The 26,820-nt window shown below is 48.5% G+C and overlaps 1 protein-coding gene across 2 annotated transcripts in view; it reads right to left on the bottom strand.

Moving 5' to 3' along the window:
* Positions 1–26,820, bottom strand: part of TRIM37 (tripartite motif containing 37) — a 253,245-nt gene that overhangs the window by 111,476 nt on the left and 114,949 nt on the right. For both annotated transcript variants that reach the window (XM_075336298.1, XM_075336299.1), the window contains exon 12: positions 885–961. In XM_075336298.1, coding sequence (XP_075192413.1) covers positions 885–961 — 77 coding nt within the window. The remainder of the gene's footprint in view (positions 1–884; positions 962–26,820) is intronic.

Below are 26,820 nucleotides of genomic sequence, written 5' to 3'. Positions count from 1 at the left end.
ACATCCAGCAACAACCCGGCCCCTGCTGTGAGGTCGTTGGTTGTTGCTGAATGTCCTGGGCCATTTTTTAGTTGTTGCTCCCCCGCTGTGAAGCACACATCGCTGTGTGTGACAGCGAGACAGCAACAACTAAATGTGCAGGCAGCAGGAGCCGGCTTCTGCGGACTCTGGTAACCACAGTAAACATCGGGTAACCAAGAAGCCCTTACCTTGGTTACCCGATATTTACCTTCGTTACCAGCCTCCGCCGCTCTCGCTGTCAGTACCGGCTCCTGCTCTGTGCACATGTAGCTGCAGTACACATCGGGTAATTAACCCCATGTGTACTGTAGCTAGGAGAGCAGGGAGCCAGCGCTAAGCGGTGTGCGCTGGTAACCAAGGTAAATATCGGGTTGGTTACCCGATATTTACCTTAGTTACCAAGCGCAGCATCGCTTCCACGCGGCGCTGCTGGCTGGGGGCTGGTCACTGGTTGCTGGTGAGCTCACCAGCAACTTGTGTAGCCACGCTCCAGTGATCCCTGCCAGGTCAGGTTGCTGGTGGGATCGCTGGAGCGTCGCAGTGTGACATCTCACCAGCAACCTCCTAGCAACTTACCAGCAATCCCTATCCGGTTGGATCGTTGTTGGGATCGCTGGTAAGTTGTTTAGTGTGACTAGGCCTTTAGATACTCAGCTTTGGATAAAAAAAAAAAAAAAAAAAATTAGCAACAAATTTGTCTTAGAATTTCCAGCATTAAAATATAGACCTTATGAACCTTTGCAGTTTATATTAAAATATAAATCACGATAGTATACAAAACTAATAAAAAAAAAAACCAAAACAGCAGCAGTGTTCAGAGACCAGATAACACATAAATGATACATTAGAATAGGAATACATACTTTGAGGTTTCTGGAAGGCCAGCAGAAAGTTCAAGGAAGACAGATAAATAGTAGCCCCTGACAACTCCATTTCCATCCTTTGTGAGAAAATAAAATTTTAAAAGTCAGTAAAAATGCCCATGTGGTATAAGTAACTTCCAAGTCACAGCAGTGGAGCTTACACTACTGCACATGCTCAAAAGCATCTATCATACCATTCTACAATAGGTCTCAAGGGGGTGGGTATATTAATTTCATAGTGATTACCAGCCTATCCAGTGACTTCTTGAATAACGATATTCTTTTATTTATTTATAATGACTTTCCCTTTAGCTATTTTTCTTCTATTCTTGGACAACCTCTTTTAAAAAAAGTCAAGTAGAGAAAAAATAACCCTGTATATATTAAAACTGTTTTTAATCTTTGAGAAACAATTTTTTGTAACCTTAAAGCATTTGCCATTTAAAATCATTTTTGCAATTTGGTTTCATTAAAAATTTTGCACAATTTGACTTTTACTGGCTCGGTTTCCCTGCATACTCAACTTTGATGTGGTCTATAAAAGGCAAACAAGGCAACATTTTTAATGGAACCCAATTACAAATAATGTGTGTGTGTGTGTGTGTGTGTGTGTGGGGGGGGGGGGGGGGTCAGCCCAAAATACATGAATTTAAAACAGTCATGACAAAAAAAAAAAGTTAACTCCATTAAAATTGTTCCACAAAATGAATTATTTCTCCCTGAAAATTACAAATTACACATTTTGTTATACACTTTTATATTCTTGGTGTGTATTGGAACAAAACACACCAAAAAAAAAAAAAAAAGTCAAATTGGACATAAATTTTTACAAAAAAAAAAAATCCCAAATGGGCTGTGCAAAATTGTTGGCACCTTCAACTTAATATTTGGTTGCACAACCTTTTGGAATAAATAACTGCAGTCTATCGCTTCCTATAACCATCAACAAGCTTCTTACAACTCTCAACTGGAATTTTGGACGACTCTTCTTCTGCAAACTGCTCCAGGTCTCTCATATTTGTAGGCATCTTCTCCCAACAGCAATTTTAACATCTCTCCACAAGTGCACAATGGGATTTAGATCCAGACGTATTGCTGACCACTTCAGACTATCCAACATTTTGTTTCCATGCAATTCTTAAAGGAGTTGTCCGACATTAGCTTACCAAAAAAATTTGAGTTTATCTGTGCTGTATTGTTATTTTTTGTTTTCTGACTTTTGTTCCTCTTGAATTATCCCTTTATTCTCTGCAGCTCTTTGTTTACATTCAGCACAAGCAAACTGACCACTTCCTGTGCAAAACCTCAGTCAGAGCTGGCACCGCCCGGCCTCAGTGTCCAGCCCTGCCCCCTTCCCGGCCTGCCCCCTGCCAGCCCTGCCCACACATTCTCTGTCAGTATTCTACTCCAGCACCGGACCTGTTATCACTCTAGCAATGGAAAAAACAGCCCCACATCGGGCTCTGCACCGCACACACACACATACGGCGCTCTGTACCGACCGCCCCTCACCATCGTTCTGTACCGACCCCTACCCCCATAGGGAAGACATGTGGGCTACATTCACATGACCGTTCCGTTTTTGCGGTCTGCAAACAACGGTCCATTTTTTCCCGGATGCAGTCGTGTGTCAGTGTGCCTTCTGGTTTTTTTTTGCGGACCACAAAAAACGGAAGCAGCAAGAAAGATAAATAGATGAGTAGATCTAGAGATTAATAGATAGATATAGAGACAAAGATAGAGGGATGAATGAATGGAGAGATAGATAATGGATAGATGAATAGGTAGATAGATGAGAAAGACGTATAATGTCCCACCCCCCTGCATTTTCTAAGCTGGCCCCCTTTAGTGACTTCCATGTGGCACTAAAGGGTGCTTAGCCTTGTATTTAGCCAAAAAAATAAATAATTAAAAAAAGCAAAACAAAAACACGACATGAGGGCCCCCATATCTTTTGTAGCCAGCTAGGGTAAAGCAAACGGCAGCAGCCTGCAGACCACAGCTGGCAGCTTCACCTTGGCTGATAATCCAAAACAGAGGGCACCCCACGCTGTTATTTTAAATTAAAGAAATAATTTAAAACAAAAAACATGCTGTCCCCCCCAAATTGGATCACCAGCCGAGGTAAAGCGGACAGCTGTGGTCTGGTATTCTCAGACTAGGGAGGTCCACTGTTATTGGACACTCCCCAGCCTAAAAATAGCAGGCCGCAGCCGCCCCAGAAGTGGCGCATCCATTAGATGTGCCAATGCTGGCGCTTTACCCCAACTCATCCCGTTGCTCTGGTGCGGTGGCAAACAGGGTAATATATGTGGTTGATGCCAGATGTGTAATGTCACCTGGCATCAAGCCCTGGGGTTAGTGATGTCAGGCGTCTATCAGATACCTGACATCACAAACCCAGTCAGTAATAAAAAAAAAAATAGACAAAAAAAGTTTTATTTGAAAAAAACACTCCCCAAATTATTCCCTCTTTCACCAATTTATTTAAAAGAACAATCAAATCCGGGTCCAGTGTAATCCAATAAGGGGGACACATGACTATCCATACCATAGTCAATGAAGAACAGAATGTTCCCCATTGGCTGGGAGAGCAATGCAGTGACCTGAGCTAACATCAATAGCCCAGGTCACTGCAGGGGATGACGAGCGCTGCTGCCAGGAGGCAGATGAGATCATTACCTGCTGTGACTATCTCCTCTTCACTCCTGTCAGCACTGTCACTGACTTCTATGCCCGCCACGTTCTCAGCAGTATCGCCGTGATGTCACCGCTAGTGACGTGAGAACGCAGCGGGCATAGAAGGCAGGGACTGCGCTTACAGGAGTGAAGAGGAGATCGTCACAGCAGGTAATGATCTCATCTGCCTCGTGCCTCCATCCCCGCGGCTGCACGCACTGCAGGGTGAGAAGCTGCTGATACTGCGGGCAGACACACACTGCAATGAAGGCAGCTGCGGGGCTGGAGCGGGACACAGCCTGCACGGCACTCCTGCTATCCTGAGCAGGGGGCCCGGTGCTGGCGGTGATACAGTGGGTGGGGAGAGTACGGGGTGCGAGGGAATGTGTGGGAGGGTGCAGGGAAGGGGGCGGGGACTCACGCACTGTACCATCCAGCAGGGCGGTGACATGCTGTTCCAGATTTGCATGTCAACATGGTCAACCCATGTTGACATGAAATGACCGGAAGCAGCAAAATCGCGGCAGGAGCGGTCACATGACCACTCTGAGCCGGGGGAGAGGGGCTGACAGCAGGGCAGGTAAGTGCTCACTATCTACTTACCTGCCCCAATGTAGCCCAATAGGGTAATAATAAAAAAAAGTCAAAATAAGCCGGATAACCCCTTTAAGTATTTTTGGGGTCCTACATGAAGACCCATGACCTAGGATGCAAACCCAGCTTTCTGACATTGGGCACTACATGGAGACCCAAACCTTTTGGTAATCTTCAGATTTCATGATGCCTTGCACACAGTAAAGACACTCCGTGCCAGAGGCAGCAAAGCAACCCATAACATATTTGAACTTTCACCATATTTGACTATACAGTGCCTACAAGTAGTCTTCAACCCCCTGCAGATTTAGCAGGTTTGATAAGATGCAAATAAGTTAGAGCCTGCAAACTTCAAACAAGAGCAGGATTTATTAACAGATGCATAAATCTTACAAATCAACAAGTTATGTTGCTCAGTTAAATTTTAATAAATTTTCAACATAAAAGTGTGGGTCAATTATTATTCAACCCCTAGGTTTAATATTTTGTGGAATAACCCTTGTTTGCAATTACAGCTAATAATCGTCTTTTATAAGACCTGATCAGGCCGGCACAGGTCTCTGGAGTTATCTTGGCCCACTCCTCCATGCAGATCTTCTCCAAGTCATCTAGGTTCTTTGGGTGTCTCATGTGGACTTTAATCTTGAGCTCCTTCCACAAGTTTTCAATTGGGTTAAGGTCAGGAGACTGACTAGGCCACTGCAACACCTTGATTTTTTCCCTCTTGAACCAGGCCTTGGTTTTCTTGGCTGTGTGCTTTGGGTCGTTGTCTTGTTGGAAGATGAAATGACGACCCATCTTAAGATCCTTGATGGAGGAGCGGAGGTTCTTGGCCAAAATCTCCAGGTAGGCCGTGCTATCCATCTTCCCATGGATGCGGACCAGATGGCCAGGCCCCTTTGCTGAGAAAACAGCCCCACAGCATGATGCTGCCACCACCATGCTTGACTGTAGGGATGGTATTCTTGGGGTCGTATGCAGTGCCATCCAGTCTCCAAACGTCACGTGTGTGGTTGGCACCAAAGATCTCGATCTTGGTCTCATCAGACCAGAGAACCTTGAACCAGTCTGTCTCAGAGTCCTCCAAGTGATCATGAGCAAACTGTAGACGAGCCTTGACATGACGCTTTGAAAGTAAAGGTACCTTACGGGCTCGTCTGGAACGGAGACCATTGCGGTGGAGTACGTTACTTATGGTATTGACTGAAACCAATGTCCCCACTGCCATGAGATCTTCCCGGAGCTCCTTCCTTGTTGTCCTTGGGTTAGCCTTGACTCTGCGGACAAGCCTGGCCTCGGCACGGGTGGAAACTTTCAAAGGCTGTCCAGTAGTTCCATAAGCCTTCCACTTCCGGATGATGCTCCCAACAGTGGAGACAGGTAGGCCCAACTCCTTGGAAAGGGTTTTGTACCCCTTGCCAGCCTTGTGACCCTCCACGATCTTGTCTCTGATGGTCATGGAATGCTCCTTTGTCTTTCCCATGTTGACCAAATATGAGTGCTGTTCACAAGTTTGGGGAGGGTCTTAATTAGTCAGAAAAGGCTGGAAAAAGAGATAATTAATCCAAACATGTGAAGCTCATTGTTCTTTGTGCCTGAAATACTTCTTAATACTTTAGGGGAACCAAACAGAATTCTGGTGGTTTGAGGGGTTGAATAATAAATGACCCTCTGAATAAACTTTTCACAATTTAAAAAATAAATAAAAGAAATAACATTCTTTTTTGCTGCAGTGCATTTCACACTTCCAGGCTGATCTACAGTCCAAATATCACAATGCCAAGTTAATTCCGAATGTGTAAACCTGCTAAATCTGCAGGGGGTTGAATACTACTTGTAGGCACTGTAGGTACGGTGTTATTTTCTTTGGAGGCCTCATTCCATTTTAGGTTAACAGTAGAATGATGTGCTTTACCAAAAAGCTCTATCAATCATAGTGAGTGAAAAAAAAAATCAGTAGAATGGATACCTGGATATGGGACAAAAATTACTAAAAATTGTTAAAACGTAGACAGACGCCACACAGCTATTAAAAGCAGGCTGGTGCTGGACAAAGCCTCGTTTAGACATTAATGTTGTTTAACATACACAAAAATAAAACAGTACGAGTGTCAGTTGCTGTGTCACTTTTAATAGTAGAGACATCTCACCAAAGCAGATTATACTTTAGCTCTCTGTAGCATGTCTGGTTAATCCCATATTCTTCCAGGGCATGCCTTGTGTGTTCAATTTTTTTGCTAAAGCTTATGCTCATGTCCAAATTTTAAGGTAAATGAAAAAATGGTGCTGGCCATAGATACGTTAATGTGCGAGAACAATAACCCATAAACCCCCCCCCCCCCATACACGCAAGTGACACTTGCCCTCCTTTGCCTCTGGCAAGCGTAGTAGTGGGGGGGGAGCAGAACGTGCAATTGAATTGATGTCACTTCGCTTGTCTTAGTCAGAACAAAACAATACCTCACACAGCAACACCATCAGCTTGAGTCTGTTTTGCTTGGACCATCTCCTCTGCCATATTTAATTGTACATAATGGAATTTCAATTCCACTAACAAACACCCATTTCTGTTCTGTCACTTAGTCGCCTAACCCATGGCATCCTGGAGGTTAAGGAAGATCCTTCTGAAAATTAACTGTAAAAAGTGGTTCTGTGGAAAAGCTGAATGGTCAGTTTTTGTACTTGAATGACATGGGGCCGGTAGAGAGGTTTCAAAAGCCTAGCTGTGTTGCTGGCGCAGTGAGCTGTGGTGGTAGGGGCACTGGTAATAGCACTCTGTGCCCAGGCAAATCTAGAGGTGGGAATCAAAGTGGGGGAAAGGCGCTCAGGCCAAGTTGTGAATATGAGCCCAGTTGTGAATAATACTGCTGATTGGGAACAAAATCAGGTTGCCAACAAGGTGAAGTCATCAGAGGGATATGATGATGGATTAAACATTACAGAACCGAACAGATGTCCAGCCAAAAAGTCTTCTAAGGGAATATCTGCTTCTTCTGCGGTAAGCTCGGAAGCAGATATAACTAAAGTTGGTGAATGGGGCTCAAAAAAGGTACCTAAAAGTTCTAGTGATTTTGATTAGAGATGAACGAACCCGTAGAAGTTCAGTTCGGCAGATGCAGCTGAACCAAACCTCCATGGATTCAGACTCGACAGAAACCCCAAATAAAAACACTGATCGGCAGTTAGGGACTGCGCCCACATACAGCCAGCCATAACCAGAACACTTCTGGGAGAGAGAGGTTCTCATTTTTTTCTTGGTTGCACACTACATTTGATCACGCTGTTATACCCAGTATGAGCCATTCAAACACTACAAGCGGCTTGCACTGGGCTGAGCAGTGAACAAACCGGAGCACAGCGATGCTTGCACAACTGGTCAGCATACATAAAACACCCAAACTCATTTTTTTCGCTCATCTCTAGTAGTGATTCCTATATGAGGGCATGTTGGGTGTGGGAATTCTTTTTTGCCATAGGACTAATCAAATGAAATTTGAAGGCTCTGCTTTTGGAAAATATGAGGTGTACATTCCTGGCACTCATCAAGTAGGATCTTTATCACTCAGTCAGCAAATTAAAATGGCATCAGCTGGATAATGTGGAAAAAGCAAAAATTACCAGCAAGATGAGTAAGACTGAAGCCAGTTATTCTTGAAACCAGTCCACATCAACAAGCAGTACCACTGCCTGGATGTGGTCATCAATATAACTGACCACTTTCCGCCTTATTTTTTCAAGCCCTCCATTCTGTAGTCAATAAGCATTTTGTATACCCAAGAAATATGCGTTTAATTGTTCATTTGAGTGGAAACTAAACTCCCACATATGCAAGATCACCACAGTTGATGTAAAGCCATTTGGATTGTACGGCCTTTTCCATTCAGATTAAAAGCACGCAATTCTTAGGCAAAATATGTAGTCGCCACTAATTATTGAATAAAGCCATATATCACTTATACCTTTGCCATTCCCTTGGAAAGGACATTGTGCTGATAGCTGCACTTCACATCGACAGCAGCAGTTACAGTCATGGGACTTTACATATATTTTATGCCCCAATTAGTCAGTTTTTTGAATGGCAAGATATACCACCGAAAGTATGCTCGCAGTTCATTGGCGACACCTTCACACCGGGCAGCGCTTTTGCAGGTCTTCCACATCATCATTAATAGAAATCTTCATGTCACCACCAGCAATACGATAATTTTTTAAACAAATGTCATCCATAAGTACTAATCAACTGCAATTGGGTAAGTGCCTAATTTCATGCCAGCCTATGAGGGCATTGTCAAAGTAACATGTTTGTAGCACAGTACACACCCTTAATTTAATTGTGTAACTTTTTTCCCCACAAATATACCTGATAAAACAAGATTGTACTCAGTACCAGGAGAGTGTGTGGGCACTGGAGCAGTTTTAAATGGGGGGGGAGGGGGGATGAAAAACTGGATTTGCACCAAGAGGACAGTCTTTACTGAGCTATTGGCTGATTTGTAAAATTGCAACGTGATGAAATTCGAAACTGCTAATGTTGCAGCATGTGTAAGAACAACTTCAGGTAGTGATCTGCTGAAAAATGTTATGCAGCACGGAAACTAGAGCTGGTGTTACTTTGAAATCTGCCATTGGTAAGGGATACGAGACCCGTGTCATGGCAGTATTGATAGTGTGTATAAATTATAAGCCTTCATGAGTTCTCCTATTGTAAAAATATTTTTTGGGGAAAGAGAGGACTGTGTACGTCAAGTTATAATTTTTCACATTATACCCTATGAAAAATTCCATATTTGTATGAATAATGAATTTGGAAGTCAGGTGTAGCTCTCTGGTAGGACGCAGAGTGCTTCTGTATTTCTAATCCCTGTATTCAGTATAAAACGCCCAATAGATAACTTAGTAGAAAGATGAATCCTGCTGAATGCGGTCGTATATAGATTGAAGAGGTGGAAGAAGGGAATTTTGTTTACTTACCGTAAATTCCTTTTCTTCTAGCTCCTATTGGGAGACCCAGACAATTGGGTGTATAGCTACTGCCTCCGGAGGCCACACAAAGTATTACACTTTAAAAAGTGTAACCCCTCCCCTCTGCCTATACACCCTCCCGTGCATCACGGGCCCATCAGTTTTGGTGCCAAAGCAGGAAGGAGGAAACTATATAAATTGGTCTAAGGTAAATTCAATCCGAAGGATGTTCGGAGAACTGAAACCATGAACCAAAAGAACAATTCAACATGAACAACATGTGTACACAAAAGAACAACAGCCCGAAGGGAACAGGGGCGGGTGCTGGGTCTCCCAATAGGAGCTAGAAGAAAAGGAATTTACGGTAAGTAAACAAAATTCCCTTCTTCTTTGTCGCTCCATTGGGAGACCCAGACAATTGGGATGTCCAAAAGCAGTCCCTGGGTGGGTAAAAGAATACCTTGATAAAAAGAGGCGAAAAACGGCCCCCTCTTACAGGTGGGCAACCGCCGCCTGAAGGACTCGCCTACCTAGGCTGGCATCTGCCGCAGCATAGGCATGCACCTGATAGTGTTTCGTGAAAGTGTGCAGACTCGACCAGGTAGCCACCTGACACACCTGCTGAGCCGTAGCCTGGTGCCGCAATGCCCAGGATGTACCTACGGCTCTGGTAGAATGGGCTTTCAGCCCTAAAGGAATCGGAAGTCCAGAAGAGCGGTAGGCTTCAAGAATCAGTTCCTTGATCCACCGAGCCAAGGTTGACTTGGAAGCCTGCGACCCCTTACGCTGGCCAGCGACAAGGACAAAGAGCGCATCAGAACGGCGCAGGGGCGCCGTGCGCGAAATGTAGAGCCGGAGTGCTCTCACGAGATCTAACAAGTGCAAATCCTTTTCACATTGGTGAACTGGATGAGGGTCAAAAGAAGGTAAGGAGCTATCCTGATTGAGATGAAAATGAGATACCACCTTAGGTAGAAATTCCGAGACCGGACGCAGAACCACCTTATCCTGGTGAAACACCAGGAAGGGGGCTTTGCATGACAGTGCTGCTAGCTCAGACACTCTCCGAAGTGATGTGACTGCCACTAGGAAGGCCACCTTCTGCGAAAGGCGTGATAGAGATAACCCTGAGGACGCTAAGAGCCAGGACTCAATGGCCACACAGTTAGGTTGAGGGCCGCAGAATTCAGATGGAAAAATGTCCCTTGAGACAGCATGTCTGGTCGGTCTGGGAGTGCCCAAGGTTGACCCACCGTGAGGTGCCACATACCCGGGTACCACGACCTCCTCGGCCAGTCCGGAGCAACGAGGATGGCGCGGCGGCAGACGGACCTGATCTTGCGTAAAAACTCTGGGCAGCAGTGCCAGAGGAGGAAATACATAAGGCAGTCGAAACTGCGACCAGTCCTGAACTAATGCGTCCGCCGCCAGCGCTCTGTGCTGGTGGTTGATGTACGCGACCGCCGTGGCGTTGTCCGACTGTATTCGGATCTGCCTGCCCTCCAGCCACCTCTGGAACGCCTTTAGGGCTAGATACACTGCCCTCATCTCCAGAACATTGATCTGAAGGGAGGGCTCTGTCAGAGTCCAGGCTCTCTGAGCCCTGTGGTGGAGGAAGACCACTCCCCACCCTGACAGACTCGCGTCCGTCGTGACCACCGCCCAGGATGGGGGCCGGACGGATTTTCCCTTCGACAAAGAAGTGGGAAGACGCCACCACTGAAGAGAGGTTTTGGCTGCCAGTGAAAGAGAGACGTTCCTGTCTAGGGACGTCGACCTCCTGTCCCATTTGCGGAGAATGTCCCATTGAGTTGGACGCAGATGAAACTGCGCAAAGGGAACTGTCTCCATTGCTGCCACCATCTTCCCTAGGAAGTGCATGAGACGTCTCAAGGGGTGTGACTGGACCCGAATGAGAGAGTGCACCCCTGTCTGCAGCGAACGCTGTTTGTCCAGCGTAAGCTTCACTATCGCTGAGAGAGTATGAAACTCCATCCCGAAGTCAGTGATTGGGTCGGTGTCAATTTTGAGTTTGGGAAATTGATGATCCACCCGAACCTCTGGAGAGTCTCCAGAGCAATGGTCAGGAAGTGTTGACATGCCACCCGGGAGGATGCCTTGACAAGGAGATCGCCTAAGTAAGAGATTACCGAGTGGCCCTGAGAGTGTAGGACCGCCACCACTGATGCCGTCACCTTGGTGAAGACCCGTGGGGCAGTCGCCAGGCCGAAAGACAGTGCCACGAACTGAAGGTGTTCGTTGGAGATGGCGAAACGCAGGAAGCGTTGATGCCCTGGTGCAATCGGCACATGGAGATAAGCATCCCTGATGTCGATTGATGCTAGGAAGTCTCCTTGGGACATCGAGACGATGACAGAGCGGAGAGATTCCATCCGGAACCGTCTGGTTCTGACGTGTCCGCTGAGCAGTTTGAGGTCCAGAACGGGACGGAATGATCCGTCCATTTTTTTTTTTTTTTTTGGCACCCCAAGTTGGGAGTAAACACCGCGACCACGTTCTTGAAGGGGAACGGGGATCACAACTCCTTCTGCCTTCAGAGTGTTCGCCGCCTGAAAAAGTGCATCGGCTCGCTCGTGGGGCGGAGATGATCTGAAGAAACGAGTCGGAGGACGAGAACTGAGCTCTATCCTGTAACCGTGAGACAGAATGTCTCTCACCCATCGGTCTTTGACATGTGGCCCCCAGGCGTCGCAAAAGCGGGAGAGCCTGCCACCGACCGAGGATGCGGTTTGGTGATGCCAAAAGTCATAAGGAGGCCGCCTTGGAGGCGGTTCCTCCGGCGGTCTTTGTAGGACGTGACTTAGAGCGCCATGCAGAAGTCCTTCTGGCCCTTCTCTGACCTGTTGGACGTGGAGGAACGGGACTTGGCTGAGGGCCGAAAGGACCGAAACCTCGATTGTATTTTTCGTTGCTGAGGTCTGTTTGGTTTGGACTGGGGTAAGGACGAGTCCTTTCCCTTGGATTGTTTAATAATTTCGTCCAATTGCTCGCCAAACAAACGGTCGCCAGAAAATGGCAAACCGGTTAAGAACTTCTTGGAAGCAGAGTCTGCCTTCCATTCGCGTAGCCACATGGCCCTGCGGACTGCCACCGAATTGGCGGATGCTACCGCTGTACGGCTCGCAGAGTCCAGGACAGCGTTCATGGCGTAGGACGAGAAGGCTGACGCTTGAGAAGTCAAAGACACAACTTGCGGAGCAGAGGTACGTGTGACCGCATTAATCTCAGACAGACAGGCTGAGATAGCTTGGAGTGCCCACAGGGCTGCAAAGGCCGGAGCAAAAGACGCACCTATGGCTTCATAGATGGATTTCATCAGGAGCTCTATTTGCCTGTCAGTGGCATCCTTGAGCGATGAACCATCTGCCACTAATACTACGGATCTAGCCGCCAGTCTGGAGACTGGAGGATCCACCTTAGGACACTGATCCCAACCCTTAACTACGTCAGGGGGGAAAGGGTAATGTCATTAAGGTGCTTAGTAAAGCGCTTGTCCGTAAATGCTCCGTGCTTCTGGACAGCATCCCTGAAGTTAGAGTGATCGAAAAAAGCACTCCGGGTACGTTTGGGAAACCAAAACTGGTGTTTCTCCTACTGTGAAGCCGACTCCTCTATAGGTGGAGTTGGGGGAGAAGGACTAGCACCTGGTAGATGGACGTTATAAGGTCATTTACTATGGCGTCCCCTTCAGGTGTATCCAGAATGAGAGCAACGTCAGGACCAGAGCCCTGAGCTGCGATCTCCGCTTCATCCTCCAGAGAGTCCTCATGCTGAGACCCCGAACCGCGTGACGAAGTCGGGGAAGGTTCCCAGCAAGCCCGCTTAGCCTGTCTGAGGCTGCGGTCCGTGTCGGAGTTCTCACCGTGGGACCTGGGTGCCACCCCAGGAGCCCTTTGCTGTACCGACCGAGAGGGTCCTGGGGGCGATGAACTCACAGTGCCCTAGCCCTGTGTTACCGGTCTGGACTGCCAAGCTTCTAGTATCTTAGCCGACCATCTGTCCATAGACTGAGCCATGGAATGTGAGGCGACTCAGAGAGTTTCTCAGTCAAAAATGTAAACTCTGTCCCTTCCATCTTGCAGTGGAAACCGGCGGTACCACCTGGGCCGAGGGTCCCACCAGTGCCGGAGGCTCCGGCTGAGTGAGTGCCACAGGGGCCGAGCATTGTCACAATGAGGGTAGGTGGAACCTGCAGGTAACATAGCCGCACAAGAGGTACAGGTTGCAAAATAAGCCTGTGCCTTGGCCCCCTTGCTTTCTGCGTACGACATGCTGTTGTCTCCTCTTAGAGATATAGCCAAAAGCAAATAATGCTGCCGAATAGAGAAAATGTATATTATATATTTATATATATATATATATATATATATATATATATATATATATATATATATTATATTATATTATATATATATATATATATACACACATACACACACACACACACACACACACACACACACACACACACACACTTCTGTACCCAAGGGGGGCCAGCACCTGACAACTGGTGTGGCTTACCAACCGCCCCAAGCGGTGGTGCGTCCACCAGATTCCCTGCCTGGGACTCCCAGAGCTGCAGAGCTCATTCTGAAATCCTCCACCGGCAGAAGAGATTATAACAATGGCTGCCAGCGTTCTGAGGGGAGGAGGGAGCCATGAGAGTGCCTAATAAAGTGTGGGCATCTGGTGCCCCACAGTGCTCAGTGAGGGGGGAGGAGGATACCAAAGCATGCTCCAGCCCTCACTGCCGACGTCCAGTCGGCCGTCCCGCCCCCACCCCTGACTGGCAGGCCCGGGGGCGGGAGTACATGGTACTAGGCCGCAAAAGCCGGGGACTAAAGTTAAAAGCGCGGCCGGCCAACAGGCGCGGTCGGCGCGGTAGTCCCGGCTCACAAACCCCACAGCAGCCGCTGCGGCGTCTGTAACACCGATGCTGCCTGCACCGTCGCTAATGGGACACAGAGTACCTCATGGATGCAGGGCCCTGTCCCTGATGATATCCAGCCTTCTGTCCGTCAGATTCCCCCAGGGGCTGCGGAGGGAGCCCGGTCCCAGTGAACGGCGACCGGTTAGAATCCCACTACTCCCAGAACTGCGGAGCTCGTTCTGAAATCCCCCACCGGCAGCAGTGATTATAACAATGGCTGCCAGCGTTCTGAGGGGAGGATGGAGCCGTGGGCATGCCTAATAAAGTGCGGGAAACTAGTGCCCCACAGTGCTCAGTGAGGGGGGAGGAGGATACCAAAGTATGCTCCAGCCCTCACTGCCGACGTCCAGTCGGCCGTCCCGCCCTTACCCCTGACTGGCAGGCCCGGGGGCGGGAGTATATGGTACTAGGCCGTAAAAGCCGGGGACTAAAGTTAAAAACGCGGCCGGCAAACAAGCGCGGTCGGCGCGGTAGTCCCGGTCTCACAAACCACACATGAGCCGCTGCGGCGTCTGCAACACAGGCGCTGCATGCCCCGTCCCTCAGGGGACACAGAGTACCTTATGGATGCAGGGCCCTGTCCCTGATGATATCCAGGCTCCTGTCCGTCAGATTCCCCCAGGGGCTGCGGATGGAGCTCGGTCCCAGTGAATGGTGACCGGTTAGGATCCCACTTCTCCCAGAGCCTCTAAGGGATGGGGAAGGAAAACGGCATGTGGGCTCCAGCCTCTGTACCCGCAATGGATACCTCAACCTTAACAGCACTGCCGACTTAGTGGGGTGAGAAAAGAGCATGCCGGGGGCCCCGTGGGGGTCCTCTTTTCTTCCATCCGATATAATCAGCTGCTGCTGCTGACTAAAATGTGGAGCTTGTTTGCATGTGTGCCTCCTTCAACACAAAGCTAAAAACTGATGGGCCCGTGATGCACGGGAGGGTGTATAGGCAGAGGGGAGGGGTTACACTTTTTAAAGTGTAATACTTTGTGTGGCCTCTGGAGGCAGTAGCTATACACCCAATTGTCTGGGTCTCCCAATGGAGCGACAAAGAAACTTGGTATTAATTATTTATCTTGAAAAAGGCATCACTTCAAGAATTTAATGTACATTGGCAACGGCTTATTCATTAGATGGAGTATCTATTGCCGGATCTTTAGCTACAACATCATAATTTTGAAGTACAGGCTCTTCGGGATAGCAGTGTCATTTGTTGACACCAAGTCATATCGATGAAATGGGTGATCACACAAGGAATTGTACTGCGATCTCTTTCCCATAGTCTAGACAGCATGTTAGGCGTCCTTTGCACGCTGCGACATCGCTAGCCGATTGTAGCGATGCCGAGCGCGATAGTCCCCGCCCCCGTCGCAGATGCGATATCTTGTGATAGCTGCCGTAGCGAACATTATCGCTACGGCAGCTTCACACACACTTACCTGCCCTGTGACATCGCTCTGGCCGGCGACCTGCCTCCTTCCTAAGGGGGGAGGTCGTGCGGCATCACAGCGACGTCACACGGAATGTGGCCAATAAAAGCGGAGGGGCAGAGAGAAGCGGGACGTAACCATCCCGTCTACCTCCTTCCTTCCTCATTTCAGACGGGACGCAGGTAAGGAGATGTTCCTCGCTCTTGCGACTTCACACACAGCGATGTGTGCTGCCGCAGGAACGAGGAACATCGTACCTGTCTCTGCAGCGAAATTATGGAAATGACCGATACTACACAGGTAACCAATTTTCGACGCTTTTGAGATCTTTTATCGGTGCTTCTAGGCTTTACATGTTGCGACGTTGTTACCGGCGCCGGATGTGCGTCACTTTCGATTTGACCCTGACGAGATCGCAGTAGCGATGTCGCAACGTGCAAAGCACCCTTACCCACAGAAAATATCATCCAAAGATGATTGTAAGAGGAATAATTTTTGGACAATTGTTTTTGTTTCGGTCACTTTGACATTTTTAAGGTCTGTAGATTCAATACAGTCAGAATCTTGTATATTTTTTCGGGGCAATTATAGGCTTAGCAGCTCATGAACATGCAGAATGTGGTGCCTGACCACATAAGGCTAAGGGCTCGATTCATTAAGACTCCGGTTCAGCATGGGTAGTATGAGCCGGATATATTAACCCCTTAGTGACCAGGCTACCTGACGTCACTTTATGTGCAATAAACTCTGTAATGTTTCAACATATCACAGTAATTTTGAGAATGTTTTTTCGTGACACATTATATTTTATGAGAATAGTAATTTTAGGTCAGTAGGTTTTGCATTCCTTTATAAAAATATTAGAAATTTGATGAACATTTTTAAAATTTAGCAATTTTCAAACTTTGAATGATTATCCTATTAATTCAGACAGTCACACCTCACAAACAAGTTAGTAACATTCACCTCATTTCTGCTTTACATCGGCACCATTTGTAAAATATTTTATTTTATTAGTATGTTAGAAGCTTTAAAAAAATTGTACCAGTATTTTTTTTTTTTTAAAGGAAATTTACAGATTATTTGAAGCTGCAATGGGGGGGGGGGGGGTTGCTATATTTTGGAAAATACCCCAAAGTGATACTGTTTGAAAAACCACTCCCTCCAACATATGCGAAAATGTTGTCAGGTAGTTTATTAACCCTACAGGTGTTTTTCAGGAATTAATGCAAGGAGGCTTGACAGGAAAGAAAAAACAAAAAATATAATAGTTTATCTATCTCTCTCTCTATCTCTATCTCTCTCTATCTCTCTCTCTATCTCTATCTATCTCTCTATATATTATATATATTATATATATATATATATATATATATATATAATTTTATTTTTTTTACGACCAAAATGTTCCTACCTTTTGAAAAGGGCCCTGTAGCTGCAGACTCTAAGGCCGTTATTTGGCCGTAAATTGCAATGGCAACCATCAGGACGCACAATCATGATCTCAGAATGCCACACTCTTAACCATCTAGATGCTGCAGTCACTATCGACAGCAGCATCTAAGAGGTTAAACGGCCATGGTTAGTGCAAATACAGATTGTGACCGAAGCTGCAGAGTGTCAGCTATAGTAGACAGCTACTTCATTTTCACCTATTGGAGGATGCTTTTAACTTTAATCTCACATCAGTTTTAAGTTGTATTGGTCATCATTAAAGTGTTAAAAGTCACGCGTCACTGCGCCTCATCAGAAGTGTTATCCCAGTCAGTGACAAGAGTAACATTTTTGGACAAAAAAAAAACCATTGGTCACTATTGATAGATCTGACGTCGCCAAGCACCCCTCACTATCTCCATTGCTGTAAAAACTGGCATGAAGACCTCATTTGCAAAACTGTACACTTTTCTAATGTTTTACGCCAGTATTCTAGCATAAAGACGTTAAACAATGAATCAGGGCCTAGAAGTAAGAATTATTAAAAAGCAAGAGAAGCCTGTCTGTGCAGTGTGTTGCTAAATAAACAGGCTGGTGGTTGGCACCAGTTACTAACCTTTTTCCTCTAGCCAGTTATGATGAGGCCACTTGGACTTTACTTAACCCCTTCACCCCCGGCCACTAAAACACCCTAATGACCGGGCCATTTTATGCAATTCTGACCAGTGTCACTTTGACAGGTTATAACTCTGGAACGCTTCAACGGATCCTGGCGATTCTGACACTGTTTTTTCGTGACATATTGTACTTCATGTCAGTTGTAAATTTAGGCCGATATTTTTTGCGTTTATTTGTGAAAATTTAGGAAATTTGGCGAAAATTTTGAAAATTTCGCAATTTTCAAACTTTGAAAATTTATGCCCATAAATCTGAGAGATATGTCACACAAAATAGTTACTAAATAACATTTACCACTTGTGTACTTTACATCAGCGCAATTTTCGAAACAAATTTTTTTTCCGTTAGGAAGTTAGAAGGGGTCAAAGGTCATCAGCAATTTCTCATTTTTCCAACAAAATTTACAAAATAATTTTTTTTAGGGACCACATTACATTTGAGGTGACTTTGAGAGGCCTAGGTGACAGAAAATACCCAAAAGTGACCCCATTCTAAAAACTACACCCCTCACACTGCTCAAAACCACATCCAATAAGTTTATTAACCCTTTAGGTGCTTCACAGGAACCAAAGCAATGTGGAAGGAAAAAATGAAAATTTTACTTTTTAACACAAAAATGTTACTTTAGCCATAAAATTTTCATTTTTACAAGGGAGAAAAGAGAAAGTACACAATACAATTTATTGTGCATGTTCTCCTGAGTACGCTGATACCCCATATGTGGTAAAAATCAATTGTTTGGGCGCACGGCAGAGCTCGGAAGGGAAGGAGCGCCATTTGAATTTTTGAACGCAAAATTAGCTGCACTCATTAGCGGACGCCATGTCGGGTTTGAAGACCCCCTGAGGTGCCTAAACAATGGAGCTCCCCCACAAGTGACCCCATTTTGGAAACTAGAGCCCTCAAATAATTGTTCTAGATGTTTGGTGAGCACTTTGAACACCTGGGGGCTTCACAGAAGTTTATAGCGTTGAGCCGTGAAAAGAAAAAAAATTTTTTTTACAACAAAACGGTTGCTTCAACTAGGTAGCTTTTTTTTTCACAAGGGTAACAGGAAAAAATGCACCATAAAATGTATTGTGCATTTTCTCCTGAGTACGCAGATACCTCATATGTGGTGGAAATCAAATGTTTGGACACACAGCAGTGCTCGGAAGGCAAGGAGCGCCATTTGAATTTTTGAGTGCAAAATTAGCTGCACCTGTTAGCGGACGCCATGTCGGGTTTGAAGACCCCCTGAGGTGCCTAAACAATGGAGCTCCCCCACAAGTGACCCCATTTTGGAAACTAGAGCCCTCAAATAATTTTTCTAGATGTTTGGTGAGCACTTTGAACACCTGGGGGCTTCACAGACGTTTATAGCGTTGAGCCGTGAAAAGAAAAAAAATTTTTTTTACAACAAAACGGTTGCTTCAACTAGGTAGCTTTTTTTCACAAGGGTAACAGGAAAAAATGCACCATAAAATGTATTGTGCATTTTCTCCTGAATACGCAGATACCTCATATGTGGTGGAAATCAAATCTTTGGACACACGGCAGTGCTCGGAAGGCAAGGAGCGCCATTTGAATTTTTGAGTGCAAAATTAGCTGCACTCATTAGCGGACGCCATGTGGGGTATGAAGACCCCCTGAGGTGCCTAAACAATGGAGCTCCCCCACAAGTCACCCCATTTTGGAAACTAGAGCCCTCAAATAATTTTTCTAGATGTTTGGTGAGCACTTTGAACACCTGGGGGCTTCACAGAAGTTTATAGCGTTGAGCCGTGAAAAGAAATTTTTTTTTTTTTACCACAAAACGGTTGCTTCAACTAGGTAGCTTTTTTTTCACAAGGCTATCAGGAAAAAATGCACCATAAAATGTATTGTGCATTTTCTCCTGAGTACGCAGATACCTCATATGTGGTGGAAAGTAATTGTTTGGGCGCATGGCGGGGTTCAGAAGAGAAGGAGCGCCATTTGACAGCAAAATTGGTTGGAATCATTAGCGGACGCCATGTCACGTTTGGAGACCCCCTATGGTGCCTAAACAGTGGAGCTCCCCCACAAGTGACACCATTTTGGAAACTAGAGCCCTCAAATAATTTTTCTAGATGTTTGGTGAGCACTTTGAACACCTGGGGGCTTCACAGAAGTTTATAGCGTTGAGCCGTGAAAAGAAAATTTTTTTTTTTTACCACAAAACGGTTGCTTCAACTAGGTAGCTTTTTTTTTCACAAGGGTAACAGGAAAAAATGCACCATAAAACGTATTGTGCAATTTCTCCTGAGTACGCAGATACCTCATATGTGGTGGAAAGTAATTGTTTGAGCGCATGGCGGGGCTCAGAAGAGAAGGAGCGCCATTTGACTTTTCAAACGCACAGACGCAGTGCACTGATCGGTCGCTGCAGGACGCACGGTCGGATGCGATAAAAAAAGCGTCGGGGATACGTAAAAAAAAAAAAAGTCACGCCAAAAATTGACCATGGATGCAGATACGTTATGTGCATCCCTGATCAGCGCTTGGCGGGATGCACGGACGGATGTGATTCAAAAAGCGTCGCAAATACGGAAAAAAGTCACGCCAAAAATTGAGCAGGGATGCCGATCCGTTATCTGCATCCCTAATCAGCGCTCGGCGGGACGCACGGACGGATGCGATACAAAAAGCGTCGTGAATACGGAAAAAAGTCACGCCAAAAATTGACCATGGATGCCGATCCGTTATGTGCATCCCTGATCAGCGCTTGGCGGGACGCACGGACGGATGCGATACAAAAAGCGTCGGGGATACGGAAAAAAGTCACGCCAAAAATTGACCATGGATGCCGATCCGTTATCTGCATCCCTGATCAGCGCTTGGCGGGACGCACGGACGGATGCGATACAAAAAGCGTCGGGGATACGGAAAAAAAAAGTCACGCCGAAAATTGAGCAGGGATGCCGATCCGTTATCTGCATCCCTGATCAGCGCTTGGCGGGACGCACGGACGGATGAGGTGTAAAAATGGACAGGGGATACGGAAAAAAAAAAAAAGTTATACTCACAGTACCCACAGGACTAGCAGGAGGATCACTGACCAGAAGAGCTGCAGAGGAACAGATGGCAGAGAGATGGACAGCTTTACAGGAGCAGCAGGCAGATCAGCAGAATGCCCAGGAAGGACCCAGCGATGGACGCAGATGTGATCAGGCCGGTGAAGACAGGTAAGAGGACGTCGGGGGAGAGCAGAGGGGGACAGGGGGGGGGGGGGGGAGAGCAGAGGGGGGGGTGAGAGCAGAGGGGGGGCTGAGAGCAGAGGGGGGGGGGAGCAGAGGGGGAGGGGGTAGAGCAGAGGGGGAGACCGGAGAGGGAGCTGCAGAAGCAGAACAGAGATAATGGGGGAGGCAGTCAGAGGGGGGGGGGGGGGTTGGGGGGAGCAGATCGCGGGGGGGGCACGGCAGGGGCTATCACGGCAGCGCGCAGGGGCACCACGGGAGCGCGCACGGGCTGCAAAGTGAGCACAGTACTCACGTGCAGCAGCAGCAGCGGCGGCGGCAGCAGCGGCGGCGGTGGCGTGGTACCACAAGTACCAGCCACTGCACGCTGCAGACATGTTGGGGGAGGGCTCGCAGCGGCAGGGGGCATATCGCAGCAGGGAGGCAGATGGCAGCAGGGGGCAGATTGCGGCAGGAGGCAGATCGCAGCAGTGGGGCACATCATGGCAGAGGACAGATCACAGCAGGAAGCAGATTGCAGCAGGGGGGCACATTGTGGCAGGGGGGCAGATCGCAGCAGGGGAGCAGATCGGGGGGACACATCGGCAGGGGGCAGGGCCATCACAGGAGCGCGCAGGGGCTATCAGGCGCGCAATACTCAAGTGGGGCAAGAGCGGCGATCGGGCGGCGGCAGCAGCGTTGTGTGGTACTACAAGTACCAGCCAGTGCACGCCGCAAACATGCTGGGGGAGGGCTTCCCAAACCAACACAGGCCTGGGGAGGGCGGCCACCTCCAGATCAGACCGCCCCACTGCACACTGATTGGAGCGATTGCGCGTCATAGCACGATCGCTCCAATCAGTGCTGCAGGGGCTGGGGGCGGCATGTTTGAGGTCCACCTATGATATGCTGCAGCAGCTGCGGCATCTCATAGCTGGATCTCACAGGATCGCACTAATTCGGGCATTATTTTTGCCGAAATTAGTGCGATCGATGTGGTTGGCGGTTCAGATTTGAACAGCCAATCACATCGATCGTCGATAGGGGGTGGCGATGCCGCCCCCCCTGGGGTCAAGCAAAGGTCCCCTGCTGTAAGAAACAGCAGGGGACATCATTTGAAAGCCGTTGCTATGGCCACGGCAATCAAATGAAGTTTAGGCCGTAAAATTACGTCCCTGGTCGTTAAGTCACGTTAAAATAGGACGTAATTTTACGGCCCGCGGTCGTGAAGGGGTTAAGTTTTGTTTGCGTTAAAGAACTCAAAAAAGAGAATTTTGTTACTTACCGTAAATTCTTTTTCTTATAGTTCCGTATTGGGAGACCCAGACCATGGGTGTTTAGCTTCTGCCTCCGGAGGACACACAAAGTACTACACTAAAAAGTGTAGCTCCTCCCTCTGAGCTTATACACCCCCTGGTAGCCAGTCCTAGCCAGTTTAGTGCAAAAGCTGAAGGAGAATAGCCACCCACAAGTAGAACCGAGTAAGAACCGGAACAACCGGAGACTCTGTCCACGACAACAGCCGGTGATAACACACGGAACAAGAAAATTGCCAACAGGCAACAGAGAGGAAGCTGGGTCTCCCAATACGGAACTATAAGAAAAAGAATTTACGGTAAGTAACAAAATTCTCTTTTTCTTTATCGTTCCTTTGGGAGACCCAGACCATGGGACGTTCCAAATCTGTCCCTGGGTGGGAATAAACAGAAAAAACTAAGAAGTAGGCGGAGCCTAACTTCACAAGTGGGCGGCAGCCGCCTGATGGATGCGTCTGCCCAAGCTCGCATCTGCCGAAGCATGAGCATGCACTTGGTAGTGCTACGAAAAGGTATGCAGGCTAGTCCAAGTGGCAGCCTGACAGACTTGTTGAGCCGTAGCCTGGTGCCTAAAAGCCCAAGAGGCACCGACAGCTCTGGTCGAGTGTGCTTTGATCCCCGGCGGGGGAGGCACCTGAGTACTCTGGTAGGCGTCGATCTAATCCAACGGGCGAAGGTCGGCTTAGAAGCAGAGAGACCCTTGCGCCGCCCTGTGGTTAGCACAAAAAGAGAGGTGCACCGCCTAAGCGCAGTAGTGCGAGACACATAGATCCGGAGAGCACGCACCAGATCTAGAGTATGCAGCGCTTTCTCAAAGCGATGAACAGGGGCCGGACAGAAGGAAGGCAAGGAAATATCCTGGTTAAGGTGGAAGGGAGAGACCACCTTAGGAAGAAAGTCCGGGGTCGGACGGAGAACTACATTGTCTTGGTGAAAAACCAGAAAAGGTGACTCCGAGGAGATCGCAGCCAAATCAGAGACTCTCCTGAGAGAAGTTATGGCAACTAGAAAGGCCACCTTTTGAGAAAGACGATACAAAGAAACCTCCCTAAGGGGCTCGAAAGGGGGTTTCTGCAATATCGTGAGGACCAAGTTAAGGTCCCAGGGATCCAAGGGCCGCCGATAAGGCGGAATGATGTGAGACGCACCTTGCATGAAGGTGCGGACCTGAGCCAGCCGGGCGAGACGCCGCTGGAACAGCACTGATAGAGCTGAGACTTGTCCCTTGAGAGAGTTGAGGGACAGTCCTAGCTGCAGACCGGACTGTAAAAAAGACAGAAGAGTCGGCAACGAGAATGGCCAAGGAGAATGGCCGGAAGAGCGACACCAGGACAGGAAAATTTTCCAAGTCCTGTGATAGATCTTGACGGAGGAAGACTTACGGGCCCGAGTCATAGTGGAGATGACTTCAGGAGAAATACCAGAAGCCGTCAAAATCCAGGACTCAAGAGCCACGCCGTCAATTTGAGTGCCGCAGAATTCGGGCGGAAAAACAGACCTTGCGAGAGCAGGTCTGGACGGTCCAGAAGATGCCACGGCATCTCCACGGACAGCTGGAGCAGGTCCGGATACCAAGCTCGCCTGGGCCAGTCCGGTGCAATAAGGATGACTCGACGGCCCTCCATTCTGATCTTGCGCAGGACTCTGGGCAACAGAGCTAGAGGGGGAAACACGTAGGACAGACGAAACTGGGACCAGTCTTGAACCAGAGCGTCCGCGGCGAAGGCCTGAGGATCGTGGGAGCGAGCCACGTAAACCGGAACCTTGTTGTTGTGACGGGATGCCATTAGGTCCACGTCCGGAGTGCCCCACTTGCGGCAGATTGACTGAAACACTGCCGGGTGCAGGGGCCACTCGCCACCGTCCACGGATTGACGGCTGAGATAATCTGCCTCCCAGTTTTCTACGCCAGGGATGTGGACTGCGGATATGGTGGACTTGGAGTCCTCCGCCCATTGAAGAATGCGTTGGCCCTCCAACATTGCCAGGCGGCTGCGTGTCCCGCCTTGGTGATTGATGTAGGCAACCGCTGTCGCGTTGTCTGACTGGACTCGAATGTGCCTGCCCGCCAACAGGTGGTGAAAGGCTAGGAGAGCTAGAAGCACAGCTCTGGTTTGCAGCACATTGATTGAAAGGGCTGACTCGGACGGAGTCCAAGTGCCCTGTGCTCTGTGGTGGGGATGTACCGCTCCCCAGCCGGATAGGCTGGCATCCGTGGTGAGAATCACCCAGGACGGAGTCAGGAAGGAGCGCCCTTGGGACAGGGAGAGGGGTCGAAGCCACCACTGAAGAGAGCTCCTGGTCCGTGGCGACAGAGCCACTAACCTCTGTAAGGAGGAAGGCCGCTTGTCCCAACAGCGGAGAATGTCCAGCTGCAGAGGATGCAGATGGAACTGGGCAAAGGGAACCGCCTCCATGGAGGCCACCATTTGACCCAGCACCTGCATCAGACGCCTGAGGGTATAACGGCGGGGCCTCAGGAGAGAGCGCACCGCCAACCGGAGAGACTGCTGTTTGATTAAGGGCAACTTCACAAGTGCCGGCAAAGTCTCGAACTGCATCCCTAGGTACGTGAGACTCTGGGTCTATCGCAAAACGTAACCAACGCTGATGTGACACTGCGATTGGCACATGTAGATAGGCATCTCTGATGTCGATGGACGCCAGGAACTCCCCTTGGGTCATAGAGGCAATGACTGATCGCAGAGACTCCATGCGAAAATGCCGCACCCGGACGTGCTTGTTGAGAAGCTTGAGATCCAGGATGGGCCGGAAGGTACCGTCCTTTTTTGGAACTAGGAAGAGATTGGAGTAAAAACCTCTGAACCGTTCCTGAGCGGGAACTGGGACAATCACTCTGTTTGCCTGCAAGGACGCCACGGCCTGCGAGAAGGCGGCGGCCTTGGAGCAGGGGGGAGTTGAGAGAAAAAATCTGTTTGGAGGGCTGGAAGAGAATTCTATCCTGTAGCCGTGAGATATGATGTCTCTCACCCACTGATCGGAGACTTGCTTTAACCAAGCGTCGCCAAAGTGGGAGAGCCTGCCACCGACTAAGGACGTGGCTAGAGCGGGCCGAGAGTCATGAGGAAGCTGCCTTAGTGGCAGAACCTCCTGCGGTCTTCTGCGGACGCGCTTTTGGGCGCCAGTTGGATTTCTGATCCTTGGCTGAGTTAGCGGACGAGGCGGAAGGCTTAGAGGATGACCAGTTGGAGGAACGAAAGGAACGAAACCTCGATTGATTCCTACCCTGGGCGGGTTTCCTGGTCTTGGTTTGTGGCATGGAAGTACTCTTCCCGCCAGTAGCTTCTTTAATGATTTCATCCAGCTGTTCACCAAACAGCCGTGAACCAGCAAAAAACTTCTTGGAAGAAGCATCTGCCTTCCACTCTCGAAGCCACAAAATCCTGCGGATAACAAGAGAATTAGCTGAAGCCACCGCAGTGCGGTGAGCAGCCTCTAGCATGGCAGACATGGCATAAGATGAAAAGGCTGAAGCCTGAGCAGTTAAGGTAACCATCTCAGGCATAGATTCCTTGGTGAGGGAATGCATCTCCTCTAGAGAAGCAGAGATGGCTTTGAGAGCCCACACTGCTGCAAAAGTCGGGGAAAACGCGGCACCCGCAGCTTCATACACAGATTTGTCCAGAAGGTCAATCTGACGGTCAGTGGAATCCTTAAGTGAGGTGCCATCAGCCACCGACACAACGGTCCGGGCTGAGAGCCTAGACACCGGAGGGTCTACCTTTGGGGAGTGAGACCACTCCTTGACCACCTCAGGTGGAAATGGAAACCGGTCATCAGAACCACGCTTTGGAAAGCGTTTGTCAGGGCAGGCCCTGGGTTTGGTCACAGCGGTCTGAAAACTGGAGTGGTTAAAGAACACACTCTTCACTCTCTTAGGCGAGGTAAACTGATGTTTTTCTGACAAAGAGAGTTGCTCCTCTGACACTGGCGGATTGAGATCCAGCACAGAATTAATAGAAGCAATCAAATCACTAAGATCTGAGTCACCCTCAGAGAAATCGATGGGATACATAGCCTCCGAGCCCCCAGTGAGGGCATCCTCCTCATCTGGAGAGTCAGCTCTTGAGACAGAGCCGTGGGATGGGGAGGAAACCCTGCGCCTTCTCGAAGGACGGGGTCTGGGATCAGATGATGAATCCTCCGTGAGCTCCGATGGACAGAGGTCAGAGGATAGGAGTCCTCTGTCAAGAGTATTAGAGGCACCCTGTGAGGGGGGCTGATGCATATTCATCAAAGTCCTGGACAAAAGCCCCATGGACTCAGCAAATGACTGGGATATGGACCTAGAAAAGGACTCTACCCAGGCCGGGGGTTCAATCACAGGTGCAGCAGCAGCCTGAGAGACCACTGGGGGTGAGACTCCAGGCTGTGGCACCGCCAAGTTAGAGCAGACATCACAATGTGGATAGGTGCTCGGCTCAGGCAGCAGGAGCTTACATGCAGTGCATGCAGAATAAAGCTTTGGAGCCTTGCTCCTTGTGTGAGACATGCTGCTGGAGTGGGGGTTTTGCAGAGAATGAACCCCAGGGAGAATATACAGAGGTCCACAACCGGAGACCGGCTGTGGCTTACCAGACCGCTGAGCGTGGTGTTGTGTGCCCTCCAGATCCTGAAGCCTGGTCCCCCAGTCGCAGCACCTCAGCAGAGATGCAGAATGTAGGATGCCCCAGAGCAGAGTGAACTCTGCCTGAGAAGAGG

This window comes from Anomaloglossus baeobatrachus, chromosome 2, assembly GCF_048569485.1.
Source record: "Anomaloglossus baeobatrachus isolate aAnoBae1 chromosome 2, aAnoBae1.hap1, whole genome shotgun sequence".
Classification (NCBI taxonomy): Eukaryota; Metazoa; Chordata; class Amphibia; order Anura; family Aromobatidae; genus Anomaloglossus; species Anomaloglossus baeobatrachus.
Note: the sequence above shows the minus strand (reverse complement) of the source record. Positions and strands in the feature narration are given on the sequence as shown.